Here is a 27,883-nt window from a genome sequence, read left to right on the forward strand (position 1 = left end):
GCCTTCAAGAGGTTACAATTGTTTATTCGAATATATATATGTTTATATTCCAAAATTTCAGTTTTTTTTGCTATTGACGCACGTCGAACCGTAACATCCTGGATAATTATAACTTATTGTACGAAAATCGCTGTTTTTTTTTAACTTTTCCTCTGTCCGTCTCTTGCAAAACGTGGGTTTATCTTGCATGGCAACCCCGCTTGTTGTTTTAGGAGGAGGAGGGGTGGGGGGGGGCTATACCATATTTTCGCCTACTAACAGGTTGCATGCAGTGCTTCCAATTTTATGCTATAGAACATAGTTAATAATGGAAGTCAACTTTTCAAACTTAAATTTCCAAAGTTGTTATTTTTGAAAATATCAAATTTCTAGGCTTTCAAGTGAAAATAATATAATGTGGCATTTTGTGAATATTTTTAAAAATATGTTTATCCGCAAACTGTGAAACCTTAATAATCCTTACAAAAATTATGGTTTTTCACACTAATCACGTATGAAACCTTGATTAAACCCTAATTAGTGTAGAGCAGGAAGCGCTCTTATTTGACAATGTACGGTACATTTGGATTTGCGCACAAGTGACTTGCCAGTATGACATAATAATGATACACCAGAGGCGGATGTCTTCTTGTGAGCGTACGTAAAATACAAGCGAGAATTCGTGGATCGATGCATTCGGTTTATTTCCGTAGTCATTTCAAAGGAGAGAGTATGAAAAGTAAAATTATTTTTATTATCATCGCGGTGATCGCAGTATTTATTTGTGTGCAAGTATACTTCGTATTTTTAGCCGATAGCCCGAAAAGGTGAGCTATATATATATATAGAATAAAGCATTACGTGTCCACACTGGGTACTCGAGAGCTTACCAGATATGCGTTTGGACATAAATTTTTATTCAGGTAGATTTCAATGAAAGGGGGTAGTTTGTATTCGTGTTATTGTTGAATAACAATGTATCGACTAGTTGAATGAGCTATAGTCGATATCTCGTTCATTCTGTTAAATACGTCTTCAAGATAAATGAATTCTCCCTGTATGGAAGGCCAGTGGGGCAAATGGATTTAATGATAATACTACAGGGGTTAGGCGATTAGCATCCGTCTATGCCAACTTTGGTAATGTTACTCGCTACGACGACCGTGGACTCATAATATAACGCGGGGTCACGGTGGCTAAGTGGGTAAAACGCTGGCTCGCTAGCCTGGAGTTCGGGTGTTCGATCCCTGCATTAACCGAGAAAGTTCATCCAGATTCTCCGGCGTGGTTCCTCCTTGTCAGTGATGCAGGACGGAGGATGAGACGAAAAACCGACGTCCCGTGTACACATTGGCGTGCACGTAAAAGATCCCTTGACAGTTGGAATAAGATATAAGAGTAAGACGTAGTGCCGCTGTCCAGGCAAAATGTCCCTCATAACACACTGTATGGCGTAGGTCCGTCTTCATTAGTCCAGTTCGGAGCAGAACAGTAGGACGTTAAACTCCATTTCATTTCATTTCATTTCACTTTCATAGTACAACGCGTTTTTATTTCTTATAGAATAGCAGTAGACGGCGGACAACCTGTAAACATTGGACCATTTATTGATTGTCATCCAGAAAAGTATCCTGATAAAACTACCTGTGACCTTAGAGGGTAAATTAGTTTCTTTTTTATTTGTTAACCAATCAAGCTGATTAAAATACAGATCTATATTTCGTTTTGTTTTTTTATACTTTCGATGACCTACACTACATGAAGATTTGACAGGTTATGGCGATAGGTCGCGAGTTTTGACCCTATGACGTCAGACATTTGCTTAACCAATCAGCATTGATGTTAGTAGTGGATTACCCATAGTTCCGTGCAAAACACGCCTAAAGCTCGCCGTAACAGACCTTTTCATTGGCTAATTCCTCACACCATTCAGAAAACGTCAATGATAACAACTCTTCCAGATCCTAGTGTAGTAAAGACAAGTAATACGAAATTTTGAACTATAAAACGAAACGAAATAGAATCTGTGTGTTAATCAGATTGTTTACCAATGTATATGGAGGAATATAAATTACTATTATCAAGGGCTGATCCAGCCCCTCCCCCCACATAAAAAATTGTAAAACAACATTTTTTATGACAAAAATGTCACGGTCATGTACTTTGTCCTTTATCATCAGATGATGAGATGGGTTGGACATTCAAAGCGCGAGATAATGATAGTGACATATGTGATATCACAATTACCGCTTTGCATTAATGAAATTGATTGACAATATGGTTCAATTTTATTTCCATAATTTGCTTGCGCGTAGGTCTTTAGCAGTGGGGGGAACCGGGGAAAACCACGAGGTTGGACAGGCGACCCTACTCCTTGTCACGTACAACCGTGGAATCGAAACCCCGCCAGTTGATTCTATGACAGACTTTATGATACAGCGCGCACGTGCTAACCATTCAGCCATCCAAACCCCCTGTTGATCACTTAGGAAAACCTGATTTATGTAATTGGACCATATTGAGTATAAACAATATTTCAGACAATGAATCTACCAATTTTTTTTATAAATTTTAAATGTGACTATCAAATCCTGGACACTGAACATATAAGTCAACTATTACTAAAATAAGTAAAACAAATCACAAAACGAAATGAAATGGGGTTTAACGTCCTACTGTTCTGCACCTAACCTGGACTAATGAAGACGGGCATACGCCATACAGTGTGCTATGAGGGAAATTTTGCCCGGGCAGCGCCGCTACGGCCTACTCTTATATCGAATTCCAACTGCCAAGGGATCTTTTACGTACACGCCAATGTGTACACGGGACCTCGGTTTTTCCTACCATCCGAACGACTAGACAGCTGTCCTTGTCAGGCCCTCCATCCTGCATCACTGACAAGGGGAAACCACGCCGGAAAATTTGAATGAACTTTCTCGGCCAATGCAGGGATCGAACACCCGACCTCTAAGCCAGCGTCTTACCCACTTAGCCACGTGATCCCCCAAATCACTAAACAAAGACATTGTCTGTGATATCGCCTAGTTAGAAGCGGACGAAATACATAAATTTCAGTTATGTCGTATATTTTTATTTAGATGTGTATGGAGAAAATCAAACGATGACAATTCCCCACAATGTGTTTACTCAATAGGCCATGGCTACTTAGTAAGAGGGGAGATAACTAAAACTAGTAATGGACTACAAGCGGAAGTAGAAAGAATAAAGACACCTAAGATATATGATAGTGAAATCTATGATAGACTTGTTGTTACTGTGGAATATCAAACAGAATCAAGGTTAAGAATAAAGGTAACATTGGGATTATTAGTTTTATAAAGAAAAATTGGATACAACATCCCACACAGCAAAGGGGGTGGATGGCCGAATGGTTAGCGCGTGCACCTTGTATCATAAGGGTTTTGATTCCCCTTTTGTACGTGACAAGGAATAGGATCGCCTGTCCAACCTCGTGTGTTTTCTCCGGGTTCTCCTGCCCCCCCCCCCCCCCAACCTGACTGCTAAAGACCCGTACGCGCAAGCGAATTATTGAAATAAAAAAATTGAACCATATGTTAGTCTTGAAATGACCTAGTTCGTGTCTTCGAGCTGACGCTAAACTCTCTCTTTCTCTCTCTCTCTCTCTCTCTCTCTCTCTCTAACTGTTGTTAAATAACAATCAGTGTGTTCGTGGAAAAATAAAATTGTGCCAGTCGTCTTGTATCATTCTACTGTCCAATACAGAAAACACCGTTATTTTTCCTATATGCTGTAGATCAGACATGCAACTCCCAGAAAGTGCCGCACTCCAATAAGTATAGCCTTCCAAAACTTACCCCCCCCCCCCCTCCACCGGCAAGTTCCTATCTCCATAAATTATCGCCCCCGAAAAAGCCCCACCTTCCTACATCAATAGATCAATAGGGGCCTTTTAAACATCAATCTGATTAACATACAGATCTATATTTCGTTTCGTTTTTTTTATACTTTCGACGGCCCACACTGAAGATCTGACCAGTTGTAGTGGGATAGTCGCGCAGAGGTCATACGAGCGGCTTTTAACCCTATGACATTTGATTAACCAACCAGCGTTGATGTTTCTAGTGGAATACCCACAGTTTCGTGCATCGCACTCAAGAATTCGCTGCAACAGACAATTTCATTGGCTAATCCCCCACGTTATTCAGAACGCGGATTATATAACAACTCTCTCATTGTAGTAAAGGCAAGTAAAACGAAATTTTGAACTATAAAAAACGAAACGAAATAGGATCTGTGTTTTAATCAGATTGTTTAAATATGAAAGTATTTCTGATTTAGATTGTGCCAAAAGATGTGGATAGATATGTAGTTCCAGATGAAGCATTAAATATACGTTTACCTGGGAAACCTCCACCTGCCAGCAGTCGTTTATATGAAGTAACATTGGTAAAAGGAACGCCACAGTTTGGTATAATTGTTACGAGAAAGGGTGACTCTACGGCAGTGTAAGATTACTTTTAAGTCAATTTGAAATGAAACGAAATGAAATAGGGTTTAACATCCTACTGTTTTGCTCCGAACTGGGCTATAATGGAGATATGCATACGCCATACAGTGTGCCATGAGGGAAATTTTGTCCGGACAGCGGCACTACGGTCTACTCTTATATCGAATTCCAACTGTCAAGGGATCTTTTACGTGCACGCCAATGTGTACACGGGACCTCGGTTTTTTTGTCTCATCCGAATGACTAGACAGCTGTCCTTGTCAGCCCCTCCGTCCTGCATCACTGACAAGGGGGAACCACGCCGGAAATCTGGATGAACTTTCTCGGCCAATGCAGGGATCGAACTCCCGACCTCCAGGCTAGCGAGCCAGCGTCTTACCCACTTAGCCACCGTGATCCCCTTAAGTCAATTTACTTGGTATTATATTCAAACCACGGTGGCTTGCTAAACTGGAGGTCCGGTGTTCAATCTCTGCGTTGGCCGAGAAAGTGTATCGGGATTTGCCGGCGTGGTACCACCTTGTCAGCGGTGCAACGTATATTCGTTCGGATGGGACGAAAAACTGAGGTCCCGTATAAACATTGGCGTTCACGTGAAAGATCCCTTGGCAGTTGGAACTCGATATGAAAGTAGGCCGTAGCGCCGCTGTTCCGGCAAAATTTCCCTTATAGCACACTGTATGGCGTATGCCCGTCTTCATTAGCCCAGTATAGGAGCAGAACAGTAGGACGTTAAACCCCCATTTCATTTCATTTTAGTATTCTATTAACCGAAAATTACTTATAACTTGGAGCCATGGTGGCTCAGTGGGTGGGGGTGGGGGCCCCTGGCTCACTAAGCATGAAGTCTCGGTGTCCAACCCGGTATTGGTCGAGAAAGTTCCTCGAGATTTACCAGTAGCCTATGGTTTCTCATTGCCAGTGTTGTAGGGCGAATGGTCTGACAAGGAGCATCGTGTAGTCCTTCGGATGCAACGAAAAATCAAGGTCCATGTAAACGTTGACGTGTAACTAAACAACCCTTGGTTGATGGGCGGACACGCTTTGGGCAAAATGTTCCTCATGGCGAATGCTCGTCTTAATTAAAGGGACAATAACACTCTTGCTGGCTTGACAGCTCCAGAAAATAAAAAATAGCCTTATTCTAAGCACTAGATGTTTTAGTGTCCTACCTGTTGTGAAAATTATCCATTAAATCCTATTTTACTTGTCCAGAGGGTTCAAAAATATTTTTAAATCCAAGTCACATTTCAAAAGCTTTACGTCAGGCTTTTCAAATCATTTAGTTGAATTTTTCCAATTTTTTGAATTAGGTGTGTTAAGATGAAATTTGTATCATCAATTAATTGGAATATTGTAAAAAAGTACAAATTGGTGACCAGAATAAAGATTGGGACATATTATTCAGTTACAACAAGAGTGGTATTGAGCCTTTAATTAACTGTCCATTTCAAAACTGTACAGTTCTACTTTTCAAGAGAATCGATGCACAAAAATCAAAATGATTATTTTACATCACAACTAGAATCATTAAATTAACACGACTTTTAAATTTAACAGATTTTCTACAGATCTACCTGGAATGACCTACTCTGATCAGTTTTTACAAATAACAACTCGTCTACCCTCTGATAATCTCTATGGGTTTGGTGAACATAATCACAGTCGATTCCGACATGACATGAACTGGAAAACCTGGAGTATATTTCCAAGACGAATTGTATGTATTACAATTACATTTTAAATTCAAGATTGTCCAAAGCTATTGACGCATACGTCTGGCCCCTGGATCTATTCATTTGATTTGACATTTGTTTGTTTATTTTTTGCCATGTCTATAATCTGTCTTGTCCGTAGGTGTAATTGGTAGATTGTCTTTTGTGTAGCGCGGTCCTCCTGCACATACTATTAGATGCCAAGAAAAACCAACCTTTACGCGTAATTAGATTTTAGGTCTATAATAATATCAAATGAATTAAATTTATTATTAATTCCTCTTCAAGAACCTATTTTTCTTATATACAATAGGGTAACTAAGCACTTCTGTATTGACAGAGGATTCTTACAAGACGCCGTTGTTCGACCCCTGCATTGGCCGAGAAAGTTCATCCTGATTTTCCGATGTGGTTTCTCCTTGTCAGTGGTGCAGAACGGAGGGCCTGACAAGGACAGCTGTCTAGTCCTTCGGAAGAGACGAAAAACCAAGGTCCCGTGTATACATTAGAATGCACGTAAAAGATCCCCTGGCAGTTGGAATTCGATATAAGAGTAGGCGATAGTGCCGCTGCCCGGGCATAATTTCCCTCATAGCACACTGTATGGCGTATGCCCGTCTTCATTAGCCCAGTATAGGAGCAGAACAGTAGGACGTTAAACCCCATTTCATTTCATTTCATTTCAAGACGCCGGAAGAGGTGGGGTAGCACATAGTCTAGCTACGCCACTGCCTGTGCTGAAAGATGTTTCTTTTTTTCTTGAACCAATGACGATGCAACTGAATAATTTAAATCGTATAATTCCAGGGACGTGAAAAGTCTGTCAACTTATACAGCGCACACCCAGTTTACATGAACCTCGAAAATGACGGAAGAGGTTCTGTTGTTTTGTTAAAGAACACCAACGCAATGGGTAGTCACCAACCTGATTACAATACAGATCTATATTTCGTTTCGTTTTTTTAAAATGTTTTCTATGGCCTACACTACAAGGTCGCGTCAGGGGTGATAGAGCGGCTTTTGGACCTATGACGTCAGACATTTGATTAACCAATCAGCATTGATATTTCTAGTGGGTTAACTACAGTTCCGGGCACCCCACGTCGCTGTGACAGAGCGTTCGATTTGCCAATCCCTCATATCATCCAGAACGCAGGTTATATAACAACTCCTGGTGTAGTAAAGACAAGTAAAATAAAATTTTGAACTATAAAAAAACGAAACGAAATAGGATCTGTGTTTTAATCAGATTGGGTATTTATATTCCTGAGTTTAATTGAATTTAGGGGGGTTGGATGGCTGAGTGGTTAGCGTGTGCACGATGTATCATAAAGTCTGTCATTGAGTCAGCTAGCATGGTTTCGAATCCCCGGTTTGTACGTGACAAGGAGTAGGGTCACCTGTCCAACCTCGTGGGTTTTCTCCGGGTCGTCCGGTTTCCTCCCACTGCTAAAGACCCCTACGAGCAAGCGAATTTTTGAAATAAAATTAAACCATATTTTAGTCCCGAAATGACCTAGTTTGTGTCGAGTGGACGTTAAACTCCATTTCTTTCTTTCTCTCTCTCTTTAATTGTATTTGATAGAAGTTGTGACTTGATTTTGAACTAATAGTTCACAGGATTTAATTTGCCTTTTATAAAGTCAGTCTGTGCTTGATTTATGTTAATTCCTCGTGATTTTATTTCAGAGGTAGTACTACAACCAAGCCCTAATCCTGCTATAACATATCGTGTTATTGGTGGTATTCTGGATTTCTATATATTTATGGGACCAAGTCCTGAACAAGCTGTACAACAATATATACAGGTACCATATTTATAGCCAACCACCTCTTGTCTTAAATGTCGCTCTACGACGCGATAAAACTGGCGACGGCAACCGAAAGCTGATGTCACTACCACTGAATTTATCCACGATTGGACGCAACAAGGAGCCGAGGAGCAACCATAGTGGTGAGTGCGCTCATGTTTCCCGCTGTCAGTTGCAGAATCAGAGCAACGACTGATCACAGGACTGCCACGTGATAACCTTCAAAATGGCCTCATTCCAATTGTCCGCCTTGTTTGTTACCACCCCCTGGGTACCACGTGACTATATAACCGAATCTTATTGGTTACCTCAGCGAGGCGCCGACTCAAGGGAGCCGTCGTCTCGCTTATGTCGCTTGCGACTAGGGACAACTAGATGACTCCAGTCGTAGGAGTAGAACATGTGCCACTCCGAGAAACTGGAGGCGACTGATTTCGAGTCACCGTCAGTTTTTTCACGCCGTAGGGCGACATAAACTAGGCCTTAGACAGTCACTAGTAAATTTCATTGTGTTACAACCAAGTACTAATCCGGCTATAACATAATCACATTATTAGTGGTAATCTGGATTTTTATGTATGTTTGTTGTTTTTTAGGCAATAGGTGAACCTGTAATGCCACCATACTGGGCATTAGGATTTCATGTATGTAGATTTGGTTATAACGATGTCAACGACGTGGAGGCGGTAATTAAAAGAACTAGGGCAGCAGGTCTACCATATGTAAGAGCATTTTAAGTATTTATTGTTACAAATGAACAAGTTATTAGATTTTTAAATGAAATGTTTTCATAAATTTTTAAATATCTACTGTTACAAATGAGCAAGTTATTAGATTTTTAAATGTCTCATGAAATGTTTTCATAATCATAATAAAATCCAGCGGAGCAATATTAGTTGAATATAGTAGGGGGGTTGGAAGACCGAATGGTTAGCACGTGCACGCTGTATCATAAGGCCTGTACGTGACAAGGAGTAATGTCGCCTGTCCAACCAGGTGGGTTTTCTCCGGATCCTTCGGTTTCCTCCCACTGCTAAAGACCCCTACGCGCAAGCGAATTATTGAAATAAAATTGAACCATCCTCTGTCTCTCTGAATATAGTATAGAATGTAACAAAGTCACCACCTGAGACAACAATACCGCTGCATTAAAAGGGCATTATGGGCTATAGTTGTTAAAAAATAGATAACTTAAATAGAATATTCTGAAAATTTCAGTAAAATTGCCCCACTCTGATTTTAGGCCTGGCCTCAATCATCATTACTAAAGTGGGTACAATAAAAAAACATAGCCTCGGTTATTCACTTTATGATTTAATCATTTTTCAAAAAATGTATTCCAATTCGCTAAATATCGCAGGCTAACGATGATTGAGAGGTGATTATCGTCTGGATAAGTTAACTAATGTCTAATTAATAATTTTGGTAAAATTTCGGGCCCAAAGAAAGACCTGCAATAGGCAGATTTAGCTCTTGCATAATGTATGTTTAATTACGCGTATTGCATATTGTAAATTGCGTAAAACGTCATCCATTTCCGTATCTTTTCTTTTATCTCCTGTCCATGCAAACAATATTAAATACGTTATTTTTCATACAGTTTTGACGTTTATAAATCAATGTTTCAGGATGCACAATGGGTTGATATTGAATATAAATATGAATTTGTTGATTTTACGCTCAATAAGAAATTATGGGGAGATCTACCTAAAGTAATTGAAGACTTACATGGCCACAATCAGAAATTTATTCTAACTATTGTAAGTATATGCTATGTTTGTTTCCATTAGAGTGACGGTGTTTAAAATATTTTCATTAAAGCTGAACTCCGATTACATACTAGGTAACCAGATGTGGACACTTCGCTTGACACGGTATACACTGGAAGTGGGCGTGGCCTGCCCAAAGTTCTAGAAATTGAAAACAAGTATGGCGGTTGTTTTGGGCGTTACCTTTGTTTATTTAACTATTTCTGTAGTTTTGTTATTGGAGTTCAGCTTTAACAGACACTCAAAAGTAAATTGTCCACTACGCTGTACTCACATGACCTTCTGGATCTGTCCGGCTTTATACTATTTCTAGCTTATGACAAACACGAAGCAGTATATAATGGAGACGAGTCGGTGCACAGTCTTTGCCTTGGAGCTATTATATACAAAATTGGAACCTAGGGTGGCGATCGTCTAAGATTAGGCTGCAACAAGAGGAAATTATGGTATTTACATTGGTAACCAATTAATTACCAGAACTGACGTCATGTTAAGTTCATATCCGGTGTGATCGTAAACATAGGCAAGACCCATTCTAAGTCCAATTCCATTTCCCACCATATGTAAATTCTCTACCGGACATTAAACGCGTAACTGTAAAAAAAAAAATAATTATTAGAACCCCACGACTCCACCCATCCAGGTTCATATCCGGTAAACTAATATAAGCTTTTGTGTGATCGTAAACATAGGCAAGACCCATTCTAAGTCAATTCCATTTCCCACCATATGTAAATTCTCTACCCGACATTAAACGCGTAAACTGTAAAAAAAATTTATTAGAACCCAACGTCCCCACCCATCCATTTTCGAAATAATTAAATCAGTCGTTGTTGTTTGTATTTCACAGGAGAGCCAAAAAAAGCTCCCCTCAATCAACGAACTGAAAAACATCGCTCCCCTCAAAAAGCTCTCCCAGTTTCGATAAGAAGAGTGATTTAGAAATTAAGGAGAGTGATCTGATATTAAGGAGAATGATTAGTTGTGTGTATAGGAAATGGTTCTGAAGATCAATAACTGCATGTAATAGGGTCATTCCTGGTTTCATAAACGATAATAAACCCCCAATGACTATGTAAATGAGAGCGATTTTCAGTTTTAAGGGGAGGGAAAAAAAACTCCCCTCGGTCGACATTCAGGTGAGCAGCTGGCGCTCGAAAGCGATCGCTCGCCTAAAAAACATCGACTGATTAAATATTATTGTACTGTATTTACCACAGTAACAAATGAGATTAACATTTTGATTAATGCGAGCGATTGAATTATACATAATCATAATCGTTAACCACCGTATCGCAATTTTATAGGACCCAGGAAGTTTAGCCAACAGAAAGAAAATAAAAAAAGTGAAATTAAACAGCCCAGGTTATAATGTGTATGATGATGGCGTTCTACAAGATGTATTTATAAAAAATGAATCCAACCAAATTGTACTGGCAAAGGTAACTTAGATAGAATAGCGGCATTTTGTTCTTATGGCGGATGTTATCGAGAATTCAACAAACTTCAGTTTTTAAATAACTAAGTCAACTATGGTTAAAAGATGTATTTAAAGGCCCAAATTACTTCAAATCGTTTTTTTGTTGTTGAAAGATTAGGTACCACACCAATCTGATTAAAACACAGATCTTATTTCGTTTCGTTTTTCTTTACAGTTCAAAATTTCGTTTTACTTGTCTTTACTACACTAGGATCTGGAAGAGTTGTTTTATAACGCGCGTTCTGGGTGATGTGAGGGATTAGCCAATGAAATGGTCTGTTACGGTGAGGTTTTGGCGTGAGGGTCACGGAAGGAACTGTGGGTAGCCCACTAGAAAATCAACTCTGATTGGTTACCAATATTTAATTGGCTGACGTCATAGGTCAAAAGCCGCCGCTCGTATGACCTCTGAAGCGACCTTTCACTTCATATAGTGTAGGTCATCCAAAGTATAAAAAAATGAAACGAAATATAGATCTGTATTTTAATCAAATTAGGTATCGCACTATCTGATGTGGGCACAGTTGACCGAGGACTTTTAAAAAAAAGGGTGCTTTATTCTCAGATAACATTTTATTAAAACTGAAAAAGAAAAATAATGAAAGTGAAATTTCTATTTTAGTATTGGCCAGGAATGGCAGCCACACCAGACTTTACGAATCCTAAAACACAAGGTTGGTGGCTTAAAAACATGGAATACTTATACAATGATGAAAATATTAAATATGATGCCCTATGGCTAGTAAGTAATATTTCAGTATTTATATAGGGTTATCGGAAAATTGTTCAGATTATTTTATTTTGTAAATATCGACCTAAAATGACTCATGTCATTTGTGCCTCTTAAAATATTTCGTCAGTTCCATACGAGTACATTAGTATGATCTATTGGTTCAGTACTAACCTTCCCTAGAGTTACCCATTTTTACCCCTTGGGGAAACTTTTTGGCGCCATTTTGAATTTTTGCCTCGCCCAATCACGTTCGAGAGCACTAATTCTTAAATAACGTGTGAATATCGACCTCTAAACCAAGCAAGTATTGTGAATACCCATAGGAAATCTAGACCACAGATTTAAAAAATCACCTCAATGACTGACCATAACGCCCTTACTATTCCTGTAAGGGGAACAGGTGTGGTGTCTATACCTACAATCAAACACAACTTGATATATTTTTCAGGATAAGAACGAAGTCTCACCACGCGATTCGATGAAATGCAGCCGGAACAAATGGAATAACCCGCCTTACGTTCCTGGTATGTTTTTTGCTTTGAAATTGTAAAAGAACTATATTTTAACTAGAAATCACAACAAAATACCAGGAATTTGAGCAATGGCGCCAAATACAAGAACTCGCCCCAAATTTTCGCTGATCTGAACACATTATTGCCTGTCATGCTCAGTGTATAAATCCAATCCAATGACATGCTGCCTTCTATGGGTTGATATGGGAATAAGCCGCGGGGACAGGGATTGCTATAAGTATTTTCAAAAAATTATTCCGTCGCTTAGACAGTAATCTTAAAGCTGCTGCTCCTCGTTTGATATTTTTGCTAACTACAATATTTTGAAATGAAATGAGGTTTAACGGCTCACTGTTCTGCTTCGAATGGGCTAATGAAGACGGGCATACGCCATACAGTGTGCTATGAGGGAAATTTAGCCCGGGCAGCGGAGCTACTGCTTGCTCTTATTTTTTATCAAATTCCATATTCCTTATACCCCCCCCCCTCGGACGTGAGGCGTGTGTGTGTGTGTGGGGGGGGGGGAATTGCCGAATGGTTAGCGCGCGTTGTATCATACGGTCTGTCATTGAGTCAACTGGCGTGGTTTCCATTCTCCGGTTGTACGTGACAAAGACCCAGTTTGTGTCGAGTGGACGTTAAACCCCATTTTCTCTATCTCTGTTATAAACTGTTTTCAATAATATAAATGTTTCAGACGTTGGCGGAAGTAGTGAAGATTCCATATTGAATAAAAATACGATTTGCATGGATTTAAAGCAGCATTGGGGTCGACATTATGATTCTCGTGCTTTATATGGTCATGGTCAATCAATTCTAACTTACAAGTAAGATATATTATTTTGCTAATGTGGGTTCAATTTATGGCCGTATGATATCCCATCTGTCATCTGTGACCAATCCGCGCGTCCGTCATCCGCTTTTAAACTTGTTTTCCAATCTGATTAACATACAGATTTTTCGTTTCATTTTTTTACACTTTCGATGACTCACACTACATGAAGCTTTGACCAGTTGTAGTAGCAGGTCGGGTCAGAGGTCATTAAAGCGTCTTTTGACCCTATGACGTCAGACATTGATTAATCAATCAGCGTTGATGTTTCTAGTGGTTTACCCACAGTTCCGTGCACCCCACGCCAAAATCTCGCCGTAACAGACCGTTTCATTGGCTAATCCGTCACATTATCCAAAACGCGGGTTACATAACAACTGCTCCAGATCTTATTGTGGTAAAGACAAGTAAAACCAAATTTATTAACTATAAAAAACGAAACGAAGTAGGATCTGTGTTTTAATCAGAATGCCTTTTTTTCGGAAACGACTTAATGAGTTGTATGAATATAGTGCTTGATTTAGTTTGTTCAAATACAGTGGTTTAGAGATTTAAAGATGGGGGCATATTAACGTATTTTTTGTAAGTTAATTATAAATGCATATAACTTAACGATACGGGCATAAGGTCTAGATGGATTTACAAAAAAAACCAAAAACCCAAAAAACAAAACCAGGGATTGTTCAATGGGGCATAATTATCAATGTTAGATAAATATCTATTTTGTAAATTGTCGTCGAATTTCTATGTTTCATATTCTTGGTGGAATTTTTCATTGAAGCAAATTCCGAACTGTAAACCCTGAACGATTGAGTAAGCCCCCAACCGCCCCCACTGAATCCTCGCCTGGCCTGGCGGGACTTTGTCTCACAAGGGCGCTTACTTGGTGGCATGTGAGGAGATGGTAGGAGAGGCACTCGTATACACACCCTTTGTACTTTTCATTTTTATTAATTTTCCAGTGGTTTGTTGCATCAGTTTCCACGTAAAAGGCCATGGGTGATGACAAGATCATCATTTGTTGGTACAGGTAAATATGCCACTAAATGGATGGGCGATAACAGAAGTACCTGGGCTGATATACTCTGGTCAGTTATAAGTAAGTATTTCGTTTCGTTTTTTATAGTTCAAAATTTCGTTTTACTTGTCTTCACAAGACTAGGATCTGGAAGAGTTGATATTTAAAAGGCGTTCCAGAATTGAGGAATTAGCCGACGAAACGGTCTGTGACGGCGAGTTCTTGGCGTGCTCTGCACGGAACTGTGGGTAAACTCCTAGAAACGCCAACGCTGATTGATTAAATAAAAGCCGCTCGTATGACGCCAGACGCGACCTCCCAGTACAACTGATCAGATCTTCATGCAGTGTAGGGCTTCGAAAGTATAAAAAAATATGAAACGAAATAAAGATCTGTATTTCAATCAGATTGACATTCACCAAGAAAATCCCAGCAATAAATTCAGATAGCTTGCATTGACATTCAATATATCGTCATTGCGACAGTAAAACCCACCACATCGTGAGTGTTCACCCAAGTCCAAAATACTGATTTAGGCACCAACTAAACATTTCTGATAAAAAAAGAACTCCTCCCTACTCAAATTTCCAACAAAATCATTATCAGATTATCTCGAAAATGATGTATGTAAGAAATGCAGCAAAACTGAATTCCCATAAGAGATAAAAATATAAAGTTTTGTGAAAGAAAATAGACCATCTATTTCTAAAGGGTATAACATAAATAAAAGTAGAGTTGGCCCTTAAACTCAATATTATTGTTACTCGTTTCGTCAAAGTTATTTCTATTTCTGTTTAATACCATCAAAACACAATATCCTTATCTATACCGTCATTTAATAAAACCCAAACTTAGTTTATTTGAATTTCTTTTTAAAGGTATTGTAGAGTTCAGTATGTTTGGATTTGCTATGGTAAGTCAGACATATTATATAGGAATTTGACTTTTTATAAAGGATTAAATAAAGGTATATCACGTTTGTTCTCTGCACGGCGAACACTTATGCACCTGGTGACGTCATAAATACACATGAATGGATTACGTGTTTGATCGGTTAAACATACATTATACAAGAGCTAAATCTGCCTATTGCAGGTCTTTCTTTAGGCCTGAAATGTTATATATAAATTATTAATTAGATATTAATTAACTTATCCAGACCATAATCAACTCTCGATGGCATCGGTAGCCTGCGATGTTTATTGGATTACGTTTCGAGTTGCTGTTCGACTTCTATTCATAATTAAATCAAAAACTGGATAATCGAGTCTATGTTTTTTTTATCCTACCGACTTTAGTAATGATAATCGATGCTAGCTCCAAAATTCAATCGCTATAATCTCGGTTCATAGTGGATCAATTTGAGTGAAATTTTCAGCAAATCGCCTTTACATTATCTAGTTTTTAACTACTATAGTGGGAACTGCTAGCTCTTTATCAAATCTCCCATAATGTATCTTTAAGTAACGATGCCAAAAGTATCTAATGAAGTTACTCTACTCTATCATTCTAATATTTTTATGTACCTAATGACGTCACAAGTACACATGAATTGATGACGTGTTTCGTAACGATGCTAAAGGTGTCTAATGAAGTTACTCTGCTCTAAAATTGTAATACATTTTTGTTTAATAGAATGGGGCTGATATTTGCGGTTTTGGCTACGCTGCTGAATATGAATTGTGTTTAAGATGGCATCAACTGGGAGCATTTTATCCATTTTCCAGAAATCATAATACCAAAAAAAAGAGGGTACGTATATATGTATACCAATTGTTCAAATTCGGGATTTTCACCCTATAATACAAACAGGAAATGGATGCCCAATTGTTCAAATTCGGGATTTTCGCTCCATAATCAGGCTTTTTAGGGACACTTTATACAGACAATCTATACTTACATAATATTTGGTAGGAATGTTGGGTTTGTAGTGCCATACATTTGGGCTTTAAACAGGGCGAACGCGGTTCAAGGGTCCTGAGTCTTTTGTTATATTAATAAAATTCATCTTCGTGAGGCGTTGGGAAGGTGAGTCATAGCTTCGTTTTCTCATCAGACCGCCCCAGTTGTTGAATATAACTGGTTTGACCCACAGGGATGAGAAAACACCATTAAAGGGCCAATATAGACACTTTCTATTTATCAAAAAATATAAACTTTGGACATAGATGGATTTACTGAGGTAATTAACCACCGTTCATAGATATTCAATAATGCCCAGGTCATGGTTATCGCATATTCCTGAAGCAATCCCTCTCTGGCCATTGCTGGATTGACTTCTGATACTTCAGCTTTTGAGGGAATGTATCTATTCTTCCCGTTCAATCAAATCTATCCCAAGTACAGCAACATGACAGCCCTTCGTTTAATCTGGGGTCTTCCCTAAAACTTTGGACAGTGATTTAAGGTATTAAAAACAATGAAAGTATTGTAGACATTTTTGATAGCCTCGTTTTTCACGCAATTAGTTAATCTGCAATATCCTGCTATGACTGGTTAATTGGGTGTAATAAATGTCGTGGGTCATGACGTAAAGTTATGTAAACATATTTGCAGCTCTGTTTAAATCCGAATAGTATTTTTACGCAGTTAGGTATTGGTTGTTAATCGGACTGTTGACCAGTCATAATTTGGAACAGAAATTTGCTTTCATAACGGCAGTGTTAAGTGGGATTAGGTCTAATCAAACGAAACACTACAGTGAGTATGTGGTTTTAGCTGTTATTACTTTTAAATCGTGGTTTAAACGAATTCTTGATATAGTTAAGTAATTAACTTATTAAGTAAGTGATATTACTATTTTACATCATCATCCAACATAATGGGATAAAGGTTTTGTTTATAGTCAAACCTGTTACTATTTATAGCATCAAGTACCAACCAGGCCCGTAACTAGGGGGCGGGGCCGGCAAAAATTTTCGCCCCCCTGTGAAATTTTTTTCGACCATAAAAAAAATTGATATACATTGTTTGTCAATTTTACAGCACTCCTGAGAACACTTCTCGGCTACCTGGTTGCTCTGAGCTAGTTACGGCCCTGGGGCCTGTTTCACGAAATTTTAACTAAAGATAAAATCCCAATTTTAGTAGATACTTCAATTTTGATTGGCTAAGCACTAAAATCAATCTAATATTATCCAATCAAATTACTAAAATTTGGATTTTATCTTAGTTAAAATTTTGTGAAACAGGCCCCTGGTCCCAACATCACGAATAAACTGCGTTTGTTATATTTATAACATCAAGTCCCAATATGAATAAATATCGTTGTACAGCATTATAGTCAAAATTGTTTTTATAATAAGATCTTTATAGCTTTAGAATCTTAATATATATGTATGTGTGTTACTATTTATAGCCTCAAGATCCAGCATCGTGGGATCAGCGTTTTGTAGATATAGTTAAACCAGTTCTTATGACTAGATACAGATTGTTACCATATTTATATACTCTTATGTATAAAGCTCATGAAGAAGGTCACATGGTCATGAAAGCTCTGCTGTTTGAGTAAGTAATATTGCAATCTGTTTCACAGAGGATTACCAAAGTATTCTAATATCTCTGTAAAAGATGACGTCAACACGCGACGTCACATCACGCGGTGTCAGTCATTGGCTCAATTGCGCATACATTGTTTACTTAAGGCGTCACTGGTTCGGGCAGAATCGGCCTTTTACTCGTTTTAATACCCATTTATTCTAAATAGGAAATAGTTTTTACCTACAAATACTTCAAACGTCTTTATTTATTTTCCTAATACACGAAACAAATGTTTTATAAATTAATTTGTCGGAGGAAAAAAGTTAATATTTGGGGTTCATTAAGTCGCATTGATGTCATCCCTATCAGTGATTGTAGCGGCCTAGCGAATATTCACTCCTGATCAGTGTGGTAATATTGATGTATCTAATATTAAAAGTTCCAAACAAGTCATTCTGACTGTTTCTTCACATTTTAGTAGGTAATGTGTATATGGGTAAGCTACGTAAATCCACACCCATCTTTTGTTCTACCCATAAATACCCACCCTCCGTTATAAATTTAACTACTGCGCTGCCATCGAGCCATAGTGTTTTTTTTCCCATGGGTATTCAAACTTCGAACATGGATCCCTATAATGCATTAAATAAATTTCAGCTTTTGAAACTTTAATGGCAAGAAAAATATCTTCTTTGGATTCTATACAATTTTATCTGTATGAAACGATCACGGGACCATTTTATGTATACGTTTATCTGATATTTCTAGATTTATTTTGGTAAGAGGACGCCTGTGAAAGGTGAAACACCCCCCATAAACGGCTTCTTTTTATTAAAAAATCCAAATGTATAAATAATGAATTCGGTTATTGTTGATTTTATACATACGTATACAATTTCACACACGAATTATACGAATTTATTATATAGAACAGAAATTAAAAAAATATTTCAGATTCCCAGCAGATAGAAACACGTGGTCTATAGATAGACAGTTTTTATTAGGACCAGCTCTTCTTATATCACCCGCTCTAGAACCAAATCAAACAGTTGTAGAAGCTTATTTTCCTAAAGCTCGATGGTATGAATATAACCAGGTATAAACAATAGTTTATTTAACTCAAGCTAGATGGTATGAATATAATCAGGTATAAACTGTAGTTTATTTAACTCAAGTTAGATGGTATGAATATAAACAGGTATAACAATAGTTTATTTAACTCAAGCTAGATGGTATGAATATAATCAGGTATAACAATAGTTTATTTAACTCAAGTTAGATGGTATGAATATTATCAGGTATAAACTGTAGTTTATTTAACTCAAGCTAGATGGTATGAATATTATCAGGTATAAACAATAGTAAATGCCATAAAATGTAATTATATGGTATCGGTTTAATAATCCGCCTTGATTTTGCCTACCTTGCGGAGTGACGCGTTGACGGAAATAGTCTTCATTGGGGCAATATCGAACCACGCTTACCCATATATATATGGTCAAGTGTAATAGATGTAAATTGGGGGGGGGGGGGCTAGTAGTCTAGAGTGCACGCTTCGACCTCCAGCTGGCCGATCACCTCTGGTTTGTGGTTTCGATCCCTGTTGTGAGCGGATGTGGCTTGGTAATAATATAATAAGCAGGGGCGGATCCAGGAATTTTTGCAGGAGGGGGTTTGCCAGGTTCCTGAGACAATGTATCTCTCCCCCACCCTCCCGCATGATCTCTATCGTCATTTTGGCGTATATACATACACATTGAGCTTTTTAAACAGAGAAATTCAACACTTCGTTTGACGTCAATTTTTATTATGAATTAATACAATGACATTGTGATTCAATTTCATGGATGCAAAGCATTAATTGTGATATCACGTAATGTCTATATCATTATCTCGTGCTTTGAGTGCCCATCCTGTCCCACATCTGACGATAAAGGATAAAGCTCACGGCCGAGAAACTTTTCTCATAAAAAGTGTTGATTTACAAAAAAAAAAATTTGTAGCTGAGCAGGGGGGGAGGTCGACCCCCCCCCCCCTCTCTGGATTCTCCCCTGAAAAAGATAATGTCTAATATAAACATAGTATCACCCATATTTATAGGGAAGTGAAATTATTCCAAGTGCTAGAACACATAAACTATATACCCCCCTTGAGGTGGTTAATCTGCACATACGTGGTGGTCACGTGATACCAGTACAACAGCCATCAACAACAACATATCAAAGGTTTGTTTTAATTCAATCTGATTAAAATACTGATCTATGTTTCCTTTCGTTTTTTTATACTTCGATGTCCTCTACTATATAAAGATCTGGCCGGTTGTAGTGGAAGATCGCGTCAGGGGTCTTATGAGCGGCTTTTGACCCTTTATGACATACTGCATTTGATTAACCAATCAGCGTTGATGTTTCTAGTCGGTTACCCACAGTTCCGTGCACCTCACGCCAAAAACTCGCAGTAACAAACCGTTTCATTGGTTAATCCATCACAACAACCAGAACGCGGGTTATATAACAACTCTTCCAGATCCTAGTGAACTAATGACTAGTTAAACGAAATTTTGATCTAAAAACGAAACAAAATAGGATCTGTGTTTTAATCAGATTGGTTTTAATCTTTTACGATTTTCTGGGTCTTTTTTGAATTGAATTATATGGCACTGTTTATCAAGGTTTCCAACAACTTCTATTATCGCGTATTACTATAACCTTTCCCATTGATGACTTAAAGATTGCCTATAATTTTAACATGTATTACTGGTTCGTATCACTTTGATGAATCCGGGCTATAATATGTATTCGTTTCGCAATAGAAGAAGGGGGTCACGGTGGCTAAGTGGGTAAGACGCTAGCTCGCTAGCCTGGAGGTCGCGTGTTCGATCCCTGCGTTGGCCGAGAAAGTTCATCGGGATAATCCGGCGTCGTTTCCTCTTCGCAGTGGCACAGGACGGAGAGCCTGACAAGGACAGCTGTCTAGTCGTTCGGATGCGACAAAAAACCAAGGTCCCGTGTACACTTTGGCGTGCACCACAAGATCTCTTGACTGTTAGAATTGACATATACTATTCAAAAAAAGTAGGGGATATTTGATTTTGGGGGCATAATACTAAAATATGCAAATGACTACGAAAAAAGTCACTATAGAACCTAACAGAAGAAACATTTCCAGTTACATGTGACGCCCAAACGCACCAATAGCTACCGCATGGAATGCAGGTGATGCTTGGGATCATCATGGGGGTCGAACCCAAGATTTGCACGACTCTGACTTTGAATGTTACAGTCATTGTGGCATTGAATTCCAGGGTGGAAACATCAGTTTAATTGTTTTAGTGACCAGAAAACAAATTTTGATATGCGTCGGCTTACCAAAAATGAAAGGTTACGTGCCCTTGGCATGCTACAGATCGGCACAACACAGGCGGTTGTGGCGCGGACGATGAATGTTTCTCAGTCTGTCATAAGCAGGCTATGGTCCAGATACCGTGATACACAATCTGTACAGGACAGATCACGCCCAGGTCGACCAAGGGCGACAACTCAAGCCCAGGATCGATTTATCCGTACCTTGGCCTTGAGAAATCGTGTCATCACAGCAAATCAGATCAGCGCTTGTCTTCAAACAGACACTGGTGTGAGAGTCAGTGACCAGACGATTCGGAATCGACTGCATAGGGGTCACCTTCGCGCCCGACGTCCTCGCGTGATCCCTTGTTTGAGAGATCATCACATTCAGGCAAGACGTCGTTGGTATAGGGATCGTCAACACTGGGATAATCGACGCTGGAGCAATGTGATGTTTTCAGACGAGTCAAAGTTCACTGTTGATTTTTTGGACAGACGTAGGAGGGTGTGGCGTCGTCGAAACGAGCGCTTCCAAGACGTTAACGTCATCAGACATGATCGATTTGGGGGTGGTTCTGTTATGGTGTGGGGAGGCATCACTGTTGCTGGAAGAACGGCTTTACATGTTGTTGCAGGGCGTGTTACAGGCCAGTACTACCGGGACAACATCTTGGCAGCCCATGTTGTGCCGTTCGCACGACGTCATGGCCGCCGTTTCATCTTCCAGGGTGACAACGCAAGATGTCACAGGGCCAGGATCGTTACAGGTTACCTCCAACAACAGAACATCACCACATTACCTTGGCCAGCACTGAGTCCCGACCTCTCCCCCATCGAGCATGTCTGGGACATGCTTGGACAGAGGTTACGTCAACGTCAACAACGTCCTGCCAATGTCCAAGAACTTGCTGCTGCGTTGCAACAGGAATGGGACAATCTGGACCAAAATGACCTTAGACGTCTCATTAGGAGTATGCCACGTCGGATCAATGCTTGTTTGGCAAACAGAGGAGGATTTACCCGTTACTGACATGGTTGTGATGCTGTGGTAACTTTGCTGTTTGACCCCGGGTATCATTTTACCCTTATAATGGTCAGTCTGTGCCTTACTTAGTCTAACGATCATTTGGAATAAATCGATGAATGTGAACTTCATTTCATTTTGTCATTTTTTTCTTCGTCAGTTTCATTAGGTGACTTTAATAACACTTAAAAATCAAATATCCCCTACTTTTTTTGAATAGTATATAAGAGTAGGTGGTAGTGCCGCTGTCTGGGCAAAATTTCCCTCATAGCACACAGTTCGGAGCAGAACAGTGGGACGTTAAACCCCATTTCATATCATTTTATTTTTGCAATAGAAGAAGGTAATTTGTAGCATTTGAAAATTCCCTTTACTTGATTTGGCGATGCTCTTAGAGTTATACACAGTACAGTAGCTAAGCATAGGCGTTTTCGTATGATTGGGTCATGGTATGTACACCTCATAATGTATATGGTACTACCTATTTAATATTTATATATATTCTACCTTGTAGTCGTCAGAATCCGATGGGAATTATAATTGCGCTGGATGAAAATCATCTTGCTAATGGCGAATTATTCTTGGATGATGGAGAAAGCCTAGGTAGGTATAGATCTTAGATAAAAGCAATAATTATTATAGATATCATCCGTAGTTATCCGTGTCCGGCGAGACGAATAACCGAGGTTCACCCGTGTTCGGCGAATAACCAAGGTTCATTCATGTGGGGCGAATAACCAAGGTTCAACCTTTTACTCTTTGGCTTGTACTTTAAAAAACGATGACCGGTGGAATTCGATGAATAAGCGGAAACGGTTGTGGTCAGGGTACATTACCCTCATACTAAACTGTATGTTACATGCTTGTCTTTATTGGGAGATGCTAATTCTAGGCCGATTGAGGAGGTTCGGGAATTTCCGAGAGTCCACAATGGCCGCTTTATATAAATGAGTATTTGGGGAATACTAACCCTAACCCTAACCCTTTAAGAGGAGTGAAAGGTAAATTGGATCCAAATTCAGTCATCTAGAAAGGGTTAAGCACTGACCTAGGATGATGAAAATTTAGTTTGTGATACTTCCTAGTTTTATAAAAATGCATACAATACATAAGATTTATATACAAAGTTGATTTGACTGTTTTTTGTTGTTGGTGGCGCTGGTGGTCTTCCCAACGGGCCTACAATTAGCATCTCCCGTTTTTATCACCCCGGACGGTACAGAACCGGAAGTTAAATAAAATTGTTCACGTTTTTTTCATTTTAGAAACACACAAGAATATAAAGTCAACAATTGTTCAATTTTCAATGAGTAAAGTGAGTGTTTTGTTTATTTCTATACATATTAACGTAGGTGATATTGTCGACTAACGAAAATCTAAGGTTCAAAATTCATTTACTCTTACGTAAAGAGGGGATTGGATGGCCGAATGGGTAGCACGTACGCGCTGTATCATAAGGTCTGTCATTGAGTCAACTGGCGTGGTTTCGATTCCACGGTTCGGATGGGATGAAAACCGAGATCCGTTTAAACATTGGCGTGCACTTAAAAGAACCATTGATAATTGGAATTTTGAAAATTCCGTATGTAAATTTATGAAATATAAACATTCTGATTGGGGTTTGTACATATCGTGTATGTAGTGTATATAGCCGTCTTATAATTTAATCGTTTACTTTACTTTACTTTTCATTATATATTTATGTTTGTACTTTTATGGAGAGGGGGTATATAGGCTTTTGCCTGTTCTCCAATCCAGTTTCTGTGAATAAATATTGTTTAGAAAAAAATAATTGAAATTCGATGTAAGAGTAGGCCGTAGTGCCGCTGCCCGGCAAAATTTCCCTCATAGCACACTATATGGCGTATGTCTGTCTTCATTAGCCCAGTCGGAGCAGAACAGTAGGACGTTAAACCCTATTTCATTTACTATTCCAGACAGGTGAATTGGTGATTAAATATATGGTGAACAATTATACTGGCGCTGATTATTTATATATAAAAACTATAGAAATATATGGTTTAAATAAAATACCTGTTGATGTCCGTGTTAACGACGCTTCAGTGGATAGACCAAATATAATTATGCTAAACAAGGTAGGCTCCAATCAATATCTCCTTGACACTTGTCTATTTTTGTTTTATTCTTGATACTTGTCTACTTTTGCTTTATTCTCGTTGCCATTGTTGTTTTTGTTTAAAACTGTTTTATTTACTGGAGGGCAAAATATATTTTAAACGCATTTTTAAAGGTTTTTAAACTCTACGCATTGTTTTATTTAATGAAGGGCTAAATAAATTTAATACGAATTTTTGAAGGTTTTGTGTATGCCTAACTTCATGGTTGTTAAATTCTGAAAATAACACACACATTTGCAAATAAGAGCCTGGTGATCAAATTCCGTGATGTGTTACTAAATTAGTGTATTTATCATAGAGGTGCTAATACAATCAATTAGTAAAGTTCATCGGAATTTTCCGACGTGCTTTCCCCTTGTCGGTGGTACAGGACGGTGGGCCTGACAAGGACAACTGTCTAGTCGTTCAGATGGGACGAAAAACCGAGGTCCCGTGTACACATCGGCATGCACGTAAAAGATCCATTGACAGTTGGAATTCGGTATAAGAGTGGACCATAGTGCCGCTGCCCGGACAAAATTTCCCTCATGCCACATTGTATGGCGTATGCCCGTCTTCATAAGCCCAGTTTAGGAGCAGACCAGTAGGACGTTAAACCCCATTTCATTTCATTTTCATTACAATCAATTACTAAACAACTAATTGGGAGACCAAATCTTAACCTTTGTCATAACTTTTAACGTTATTCATGGTATAACTTAATGACTTTTAATAATTGGGAGGCCGAATCCTAAGCTTTGTCAGAACTAAATAACTTTTAAACTTTATTTATGATATAACTAAATGACTTTTAATAATTGGGAGGCCGAATCTTAAGCATTTCTTATAACTATATAACTTTTAAACTTTATTTATGCAGTATAACTTAATGACTTTTAAAAACTTTATTTATGCAGTATAACTTAATGACTTTTAAAAACTTTATTTATGATGCACAATTACATTGCTTTCTCACTCATAATGTATAAATTAATTAACTATTATTTCAGTTAATTCAGATACAGAACTTAAACATCAAGATAACAGACACAACTATTATTACCTGGAGGACGTAACTGTTATTACCTGGAAGACGTAACTATTATTACCTGGGGGACGTAACTATTATTACCTGGATGACGTAGACAACTATTATTACCTGGAGGACGTAACTATTATTACCTGGATGACGTAGTAGAGGTTTAAACACAACTATTATTACCTGGAGGACGTAGTACAGGTTTCAACTCAACTATTATTACTTAGAGGACCGTAGTAGAGACTATTAATTAGACATTAATTAACAAAACAAGACCATAATCAACTCTCGATGCCATCGGATACTCGATATTTTAACGAGATTAGAACGGTTCAACATTTAAAAAAATAATTTAAAAATGGGAAAGCGAGGCTAAATCTCGAATATACCAGTGCTCTGGTTACCACAATGCACACATGTTGTTTAAATTTACAAACAGTGATAACTCGACTCAGAATAAAGTAATTTAAATGAAAATCTATTTTCAAACTATTTTAGTAAGACTGGTCAGCTCTTTATAAAAATCTTTAAGTATCTTTAAAGAATGTCAGCCACTGACTTTCAGGACTCTTTTAAATTCCGGGGGGTTGGATGGCCGAATGGTTAGCACGTGCGCGCTGTATCATAAGACCTGTCATTGAGTCAACTGGCGTGGTTTCGAATCCCCGGTTGTACGTGACAAGGAGTAGGGTCGCCTGTTCAACCTCGTGGGTTTTCTCCGGGTCCTCCCACTGCTAAAGACCCCTACTCGCAAGCGAATTATTGAAATAAAATTAAACCATATGTTAGTACCGAAATGACCTAGTTTGTGTCGAGTGGACGTTAAACCCCATTTCTCTCTCTCTCTCTCTCTCTCTCTCTCTTCTAAATTCAATTTTAATGAATTAATTTTGCGAACGAGTTATCCGCCCTTTTCGTTTCTTGTCTATTTAAATGCATTTTTAGGACCTGAGCAGCTCATGTTATTGGTTATTGTAATATATTTATTTTTTATTGAACGATAATTTGTATTCTTATATGTGTTTGTTTAAAGGCTCAATACCACTCTTGTTGTAACTGAATAATATGTCCCAATCTTCATTCTGGTCAACAAAATGTACTATTTTACAATATTCCAATTAATTGATGATACAAATTTCATCTTAACACACCTAATTTAAAAAATTGGAAAAATTCAACTTAATGATTTGAAAAGCCTAACGTAAACCTTTTCAAATGTGACTTTGATTTAAAAATATTTTCGAACCCTCTGGACAAGTAAAATAGGATGTAATGGATAATTTACACAACAGGTAGGATACTTAAAAATCTAATTCTTAGAATAAGGCTATCATTTATTTTCTGGAGCCGTCAAGCCAGCAAGAGTGTTATTGTCCCTTTAATGTTATTGTTATTTTAGTTTTCTAATATGAAACTTATAATTGTGATAAAAAGTTATGGAGGCAAAATATCGTACCTGATTATATATGTTTACTATTCCACAGGGAACCACGGTGGCTAAGTGGGTAAGACGCTGGTTCACTAGCCTGGAGGTCGCGTGTTCGATCACTGCATTAACCAACAATGTTCATTCAATCTGATTGAAATACAGATCTATATTTCGTTTCGTTTTTTTTATACTTTCGATGGCCTATACTACATGAAGATCTGACAAGTTATAGCCATAGGTCACGTCAGGGGTCAAAAGACCGACTTATGACCTATGACGTCAGACATTTGATTAACCAATCAGCATTGATGTTACTAGTGGATTACCCACAGTTCCGTGCAAAACACGCCTAAAGCTCGCCGTAACAGACCGTTTCATTGGCTTATCCCTGACACCATTCAGAACACGATTTAAATAACAACTCTTTCAGATCCAAGTGAAGTAAAAACAAGTAAAACGAAATTTTGAACTATAAAAACGAAACGAAATAGGATCTGTGTTTTAACCAGATAGTTCGTGGTGCAGGGCAGAGGGCCTGACAAGGACAGTTGTCTAGTCGTTCCGATGGGACGAAAAAACGAGGTCCCCGTGTATACCTTGGTGTGCACGTAAAATATCCCTTGGCAGTTGAATTCGGTATAGTGCCACTGCCCGGTCAAAATTTCCATTATAACACTGTATACGCCCGTCTTATATAGCCCCAATTGGAGCAGAACAATAGGACGCTAAACCCCATTTTATTTAATTTTGTTTTATTTATTGTTATTTTTGTTTTCTAAGATGACATGTATAATAATACACCACAAGTTATTAAAAAATACACTTTAATGAAAGGTAGTTGTTATTATTGTCCTTTCAAACCACTAAATGCAATTGAAAATGTTTTACATTACATTTTATGACCATTGCAGGAGGCAGTAAATGTATTCATTACATTTTATATGTTTTATCGCGCGTGTGTGTGTGTGTGTGTGTGTGTGTGGGTGAGGGGGGGGGGGTATGGCCGCTGAAACAAAATTGAACGGTCTTCTTTCCTGTGACTGATGGATTATGCTATTGTTCTTTTACTTGACCTATTCGGTGTTTCAGGCCACAAATTAGGCCTAGTA

The 27,883-nt window shown here is 38.4% G+C and overlaps 1 protein-coding gene across 2 annotated transcripts; it reads left to right on the forward strand.

Annotated features, from left to right (window-relative positions):
- The first annotated feature begins 588 nt into the window (after window positions 1–588).
- Window positions 589–27,607, forward strand: LOC126813344 (maltase-glucoamylase). Of its 2 annotated transcripts, XM_056099083.1 has the most exons (23): window positions 589–806; window positions 1,543–1,638; window positions 3,081–3,294; window positions 4,303–4,469; window positions 6,032–6,191; window positions 6,994–7,099; window positions 7,876–7,994; window positions 8,594–8,719; window positions 9,626–9,757; window positions 11,074–11,208; window positions 11,869–11,988; window positions 12,428–12,503; window positions 13,189–13,318; window positions 14,286–14,422; window positions 15,220–15,254; window positions 15,977–16,093; window positions 17,700–17,848; window positions 18,776–18,917; window positions 19,922–20,046; window positions 22,704–22,792; window positions 23,455–23,504; window positions 24,127–24,285; window positions 25,317–27,607. In XM_056099083.1, the coding sequence occupies exons 1-23, from the start codon at window positions 670–672 to the stop codon at window positions 25,380–25,382; spliced, it is 2,787 nt and encodes a 928-aa protein (XP_055955058.1). In that variant the 5' UTR covers window positions 589–669; the 3' UTR covers window positions 25,383–27,607. The 2 variants fall into 2 exon arrangements, with proteins under 2 accessions (XP_055955058.1, XP_055955060.1); XM_056099085.1 differs by lacking the exons at window positions 13,189–13,318; window positions 15,977–16,093; window positions 17,700–17,848; ... (4 more) ...; window positions 24,127–24,285; window positions 25,317–27,607.
- The last annotated feature ends 276 nt before the right edge of the window (window positions 27,608–27,883 follow it).

The sequence above is a fragment of the Patella vulgata genome, chromosome 1 (genome assembly GCF_932274485.2).
Source record: "Patella vulgata chromosome 1, xgPatVulg1.2, whole genome shotgun sequence".
In the NCBI taxonomy this organism is placed as follows: domain Eukaryota; kingdom Metazoa; phylum Mollusca; class Gastropoda; family Patellidae; genus Patella; species Patella vulgata.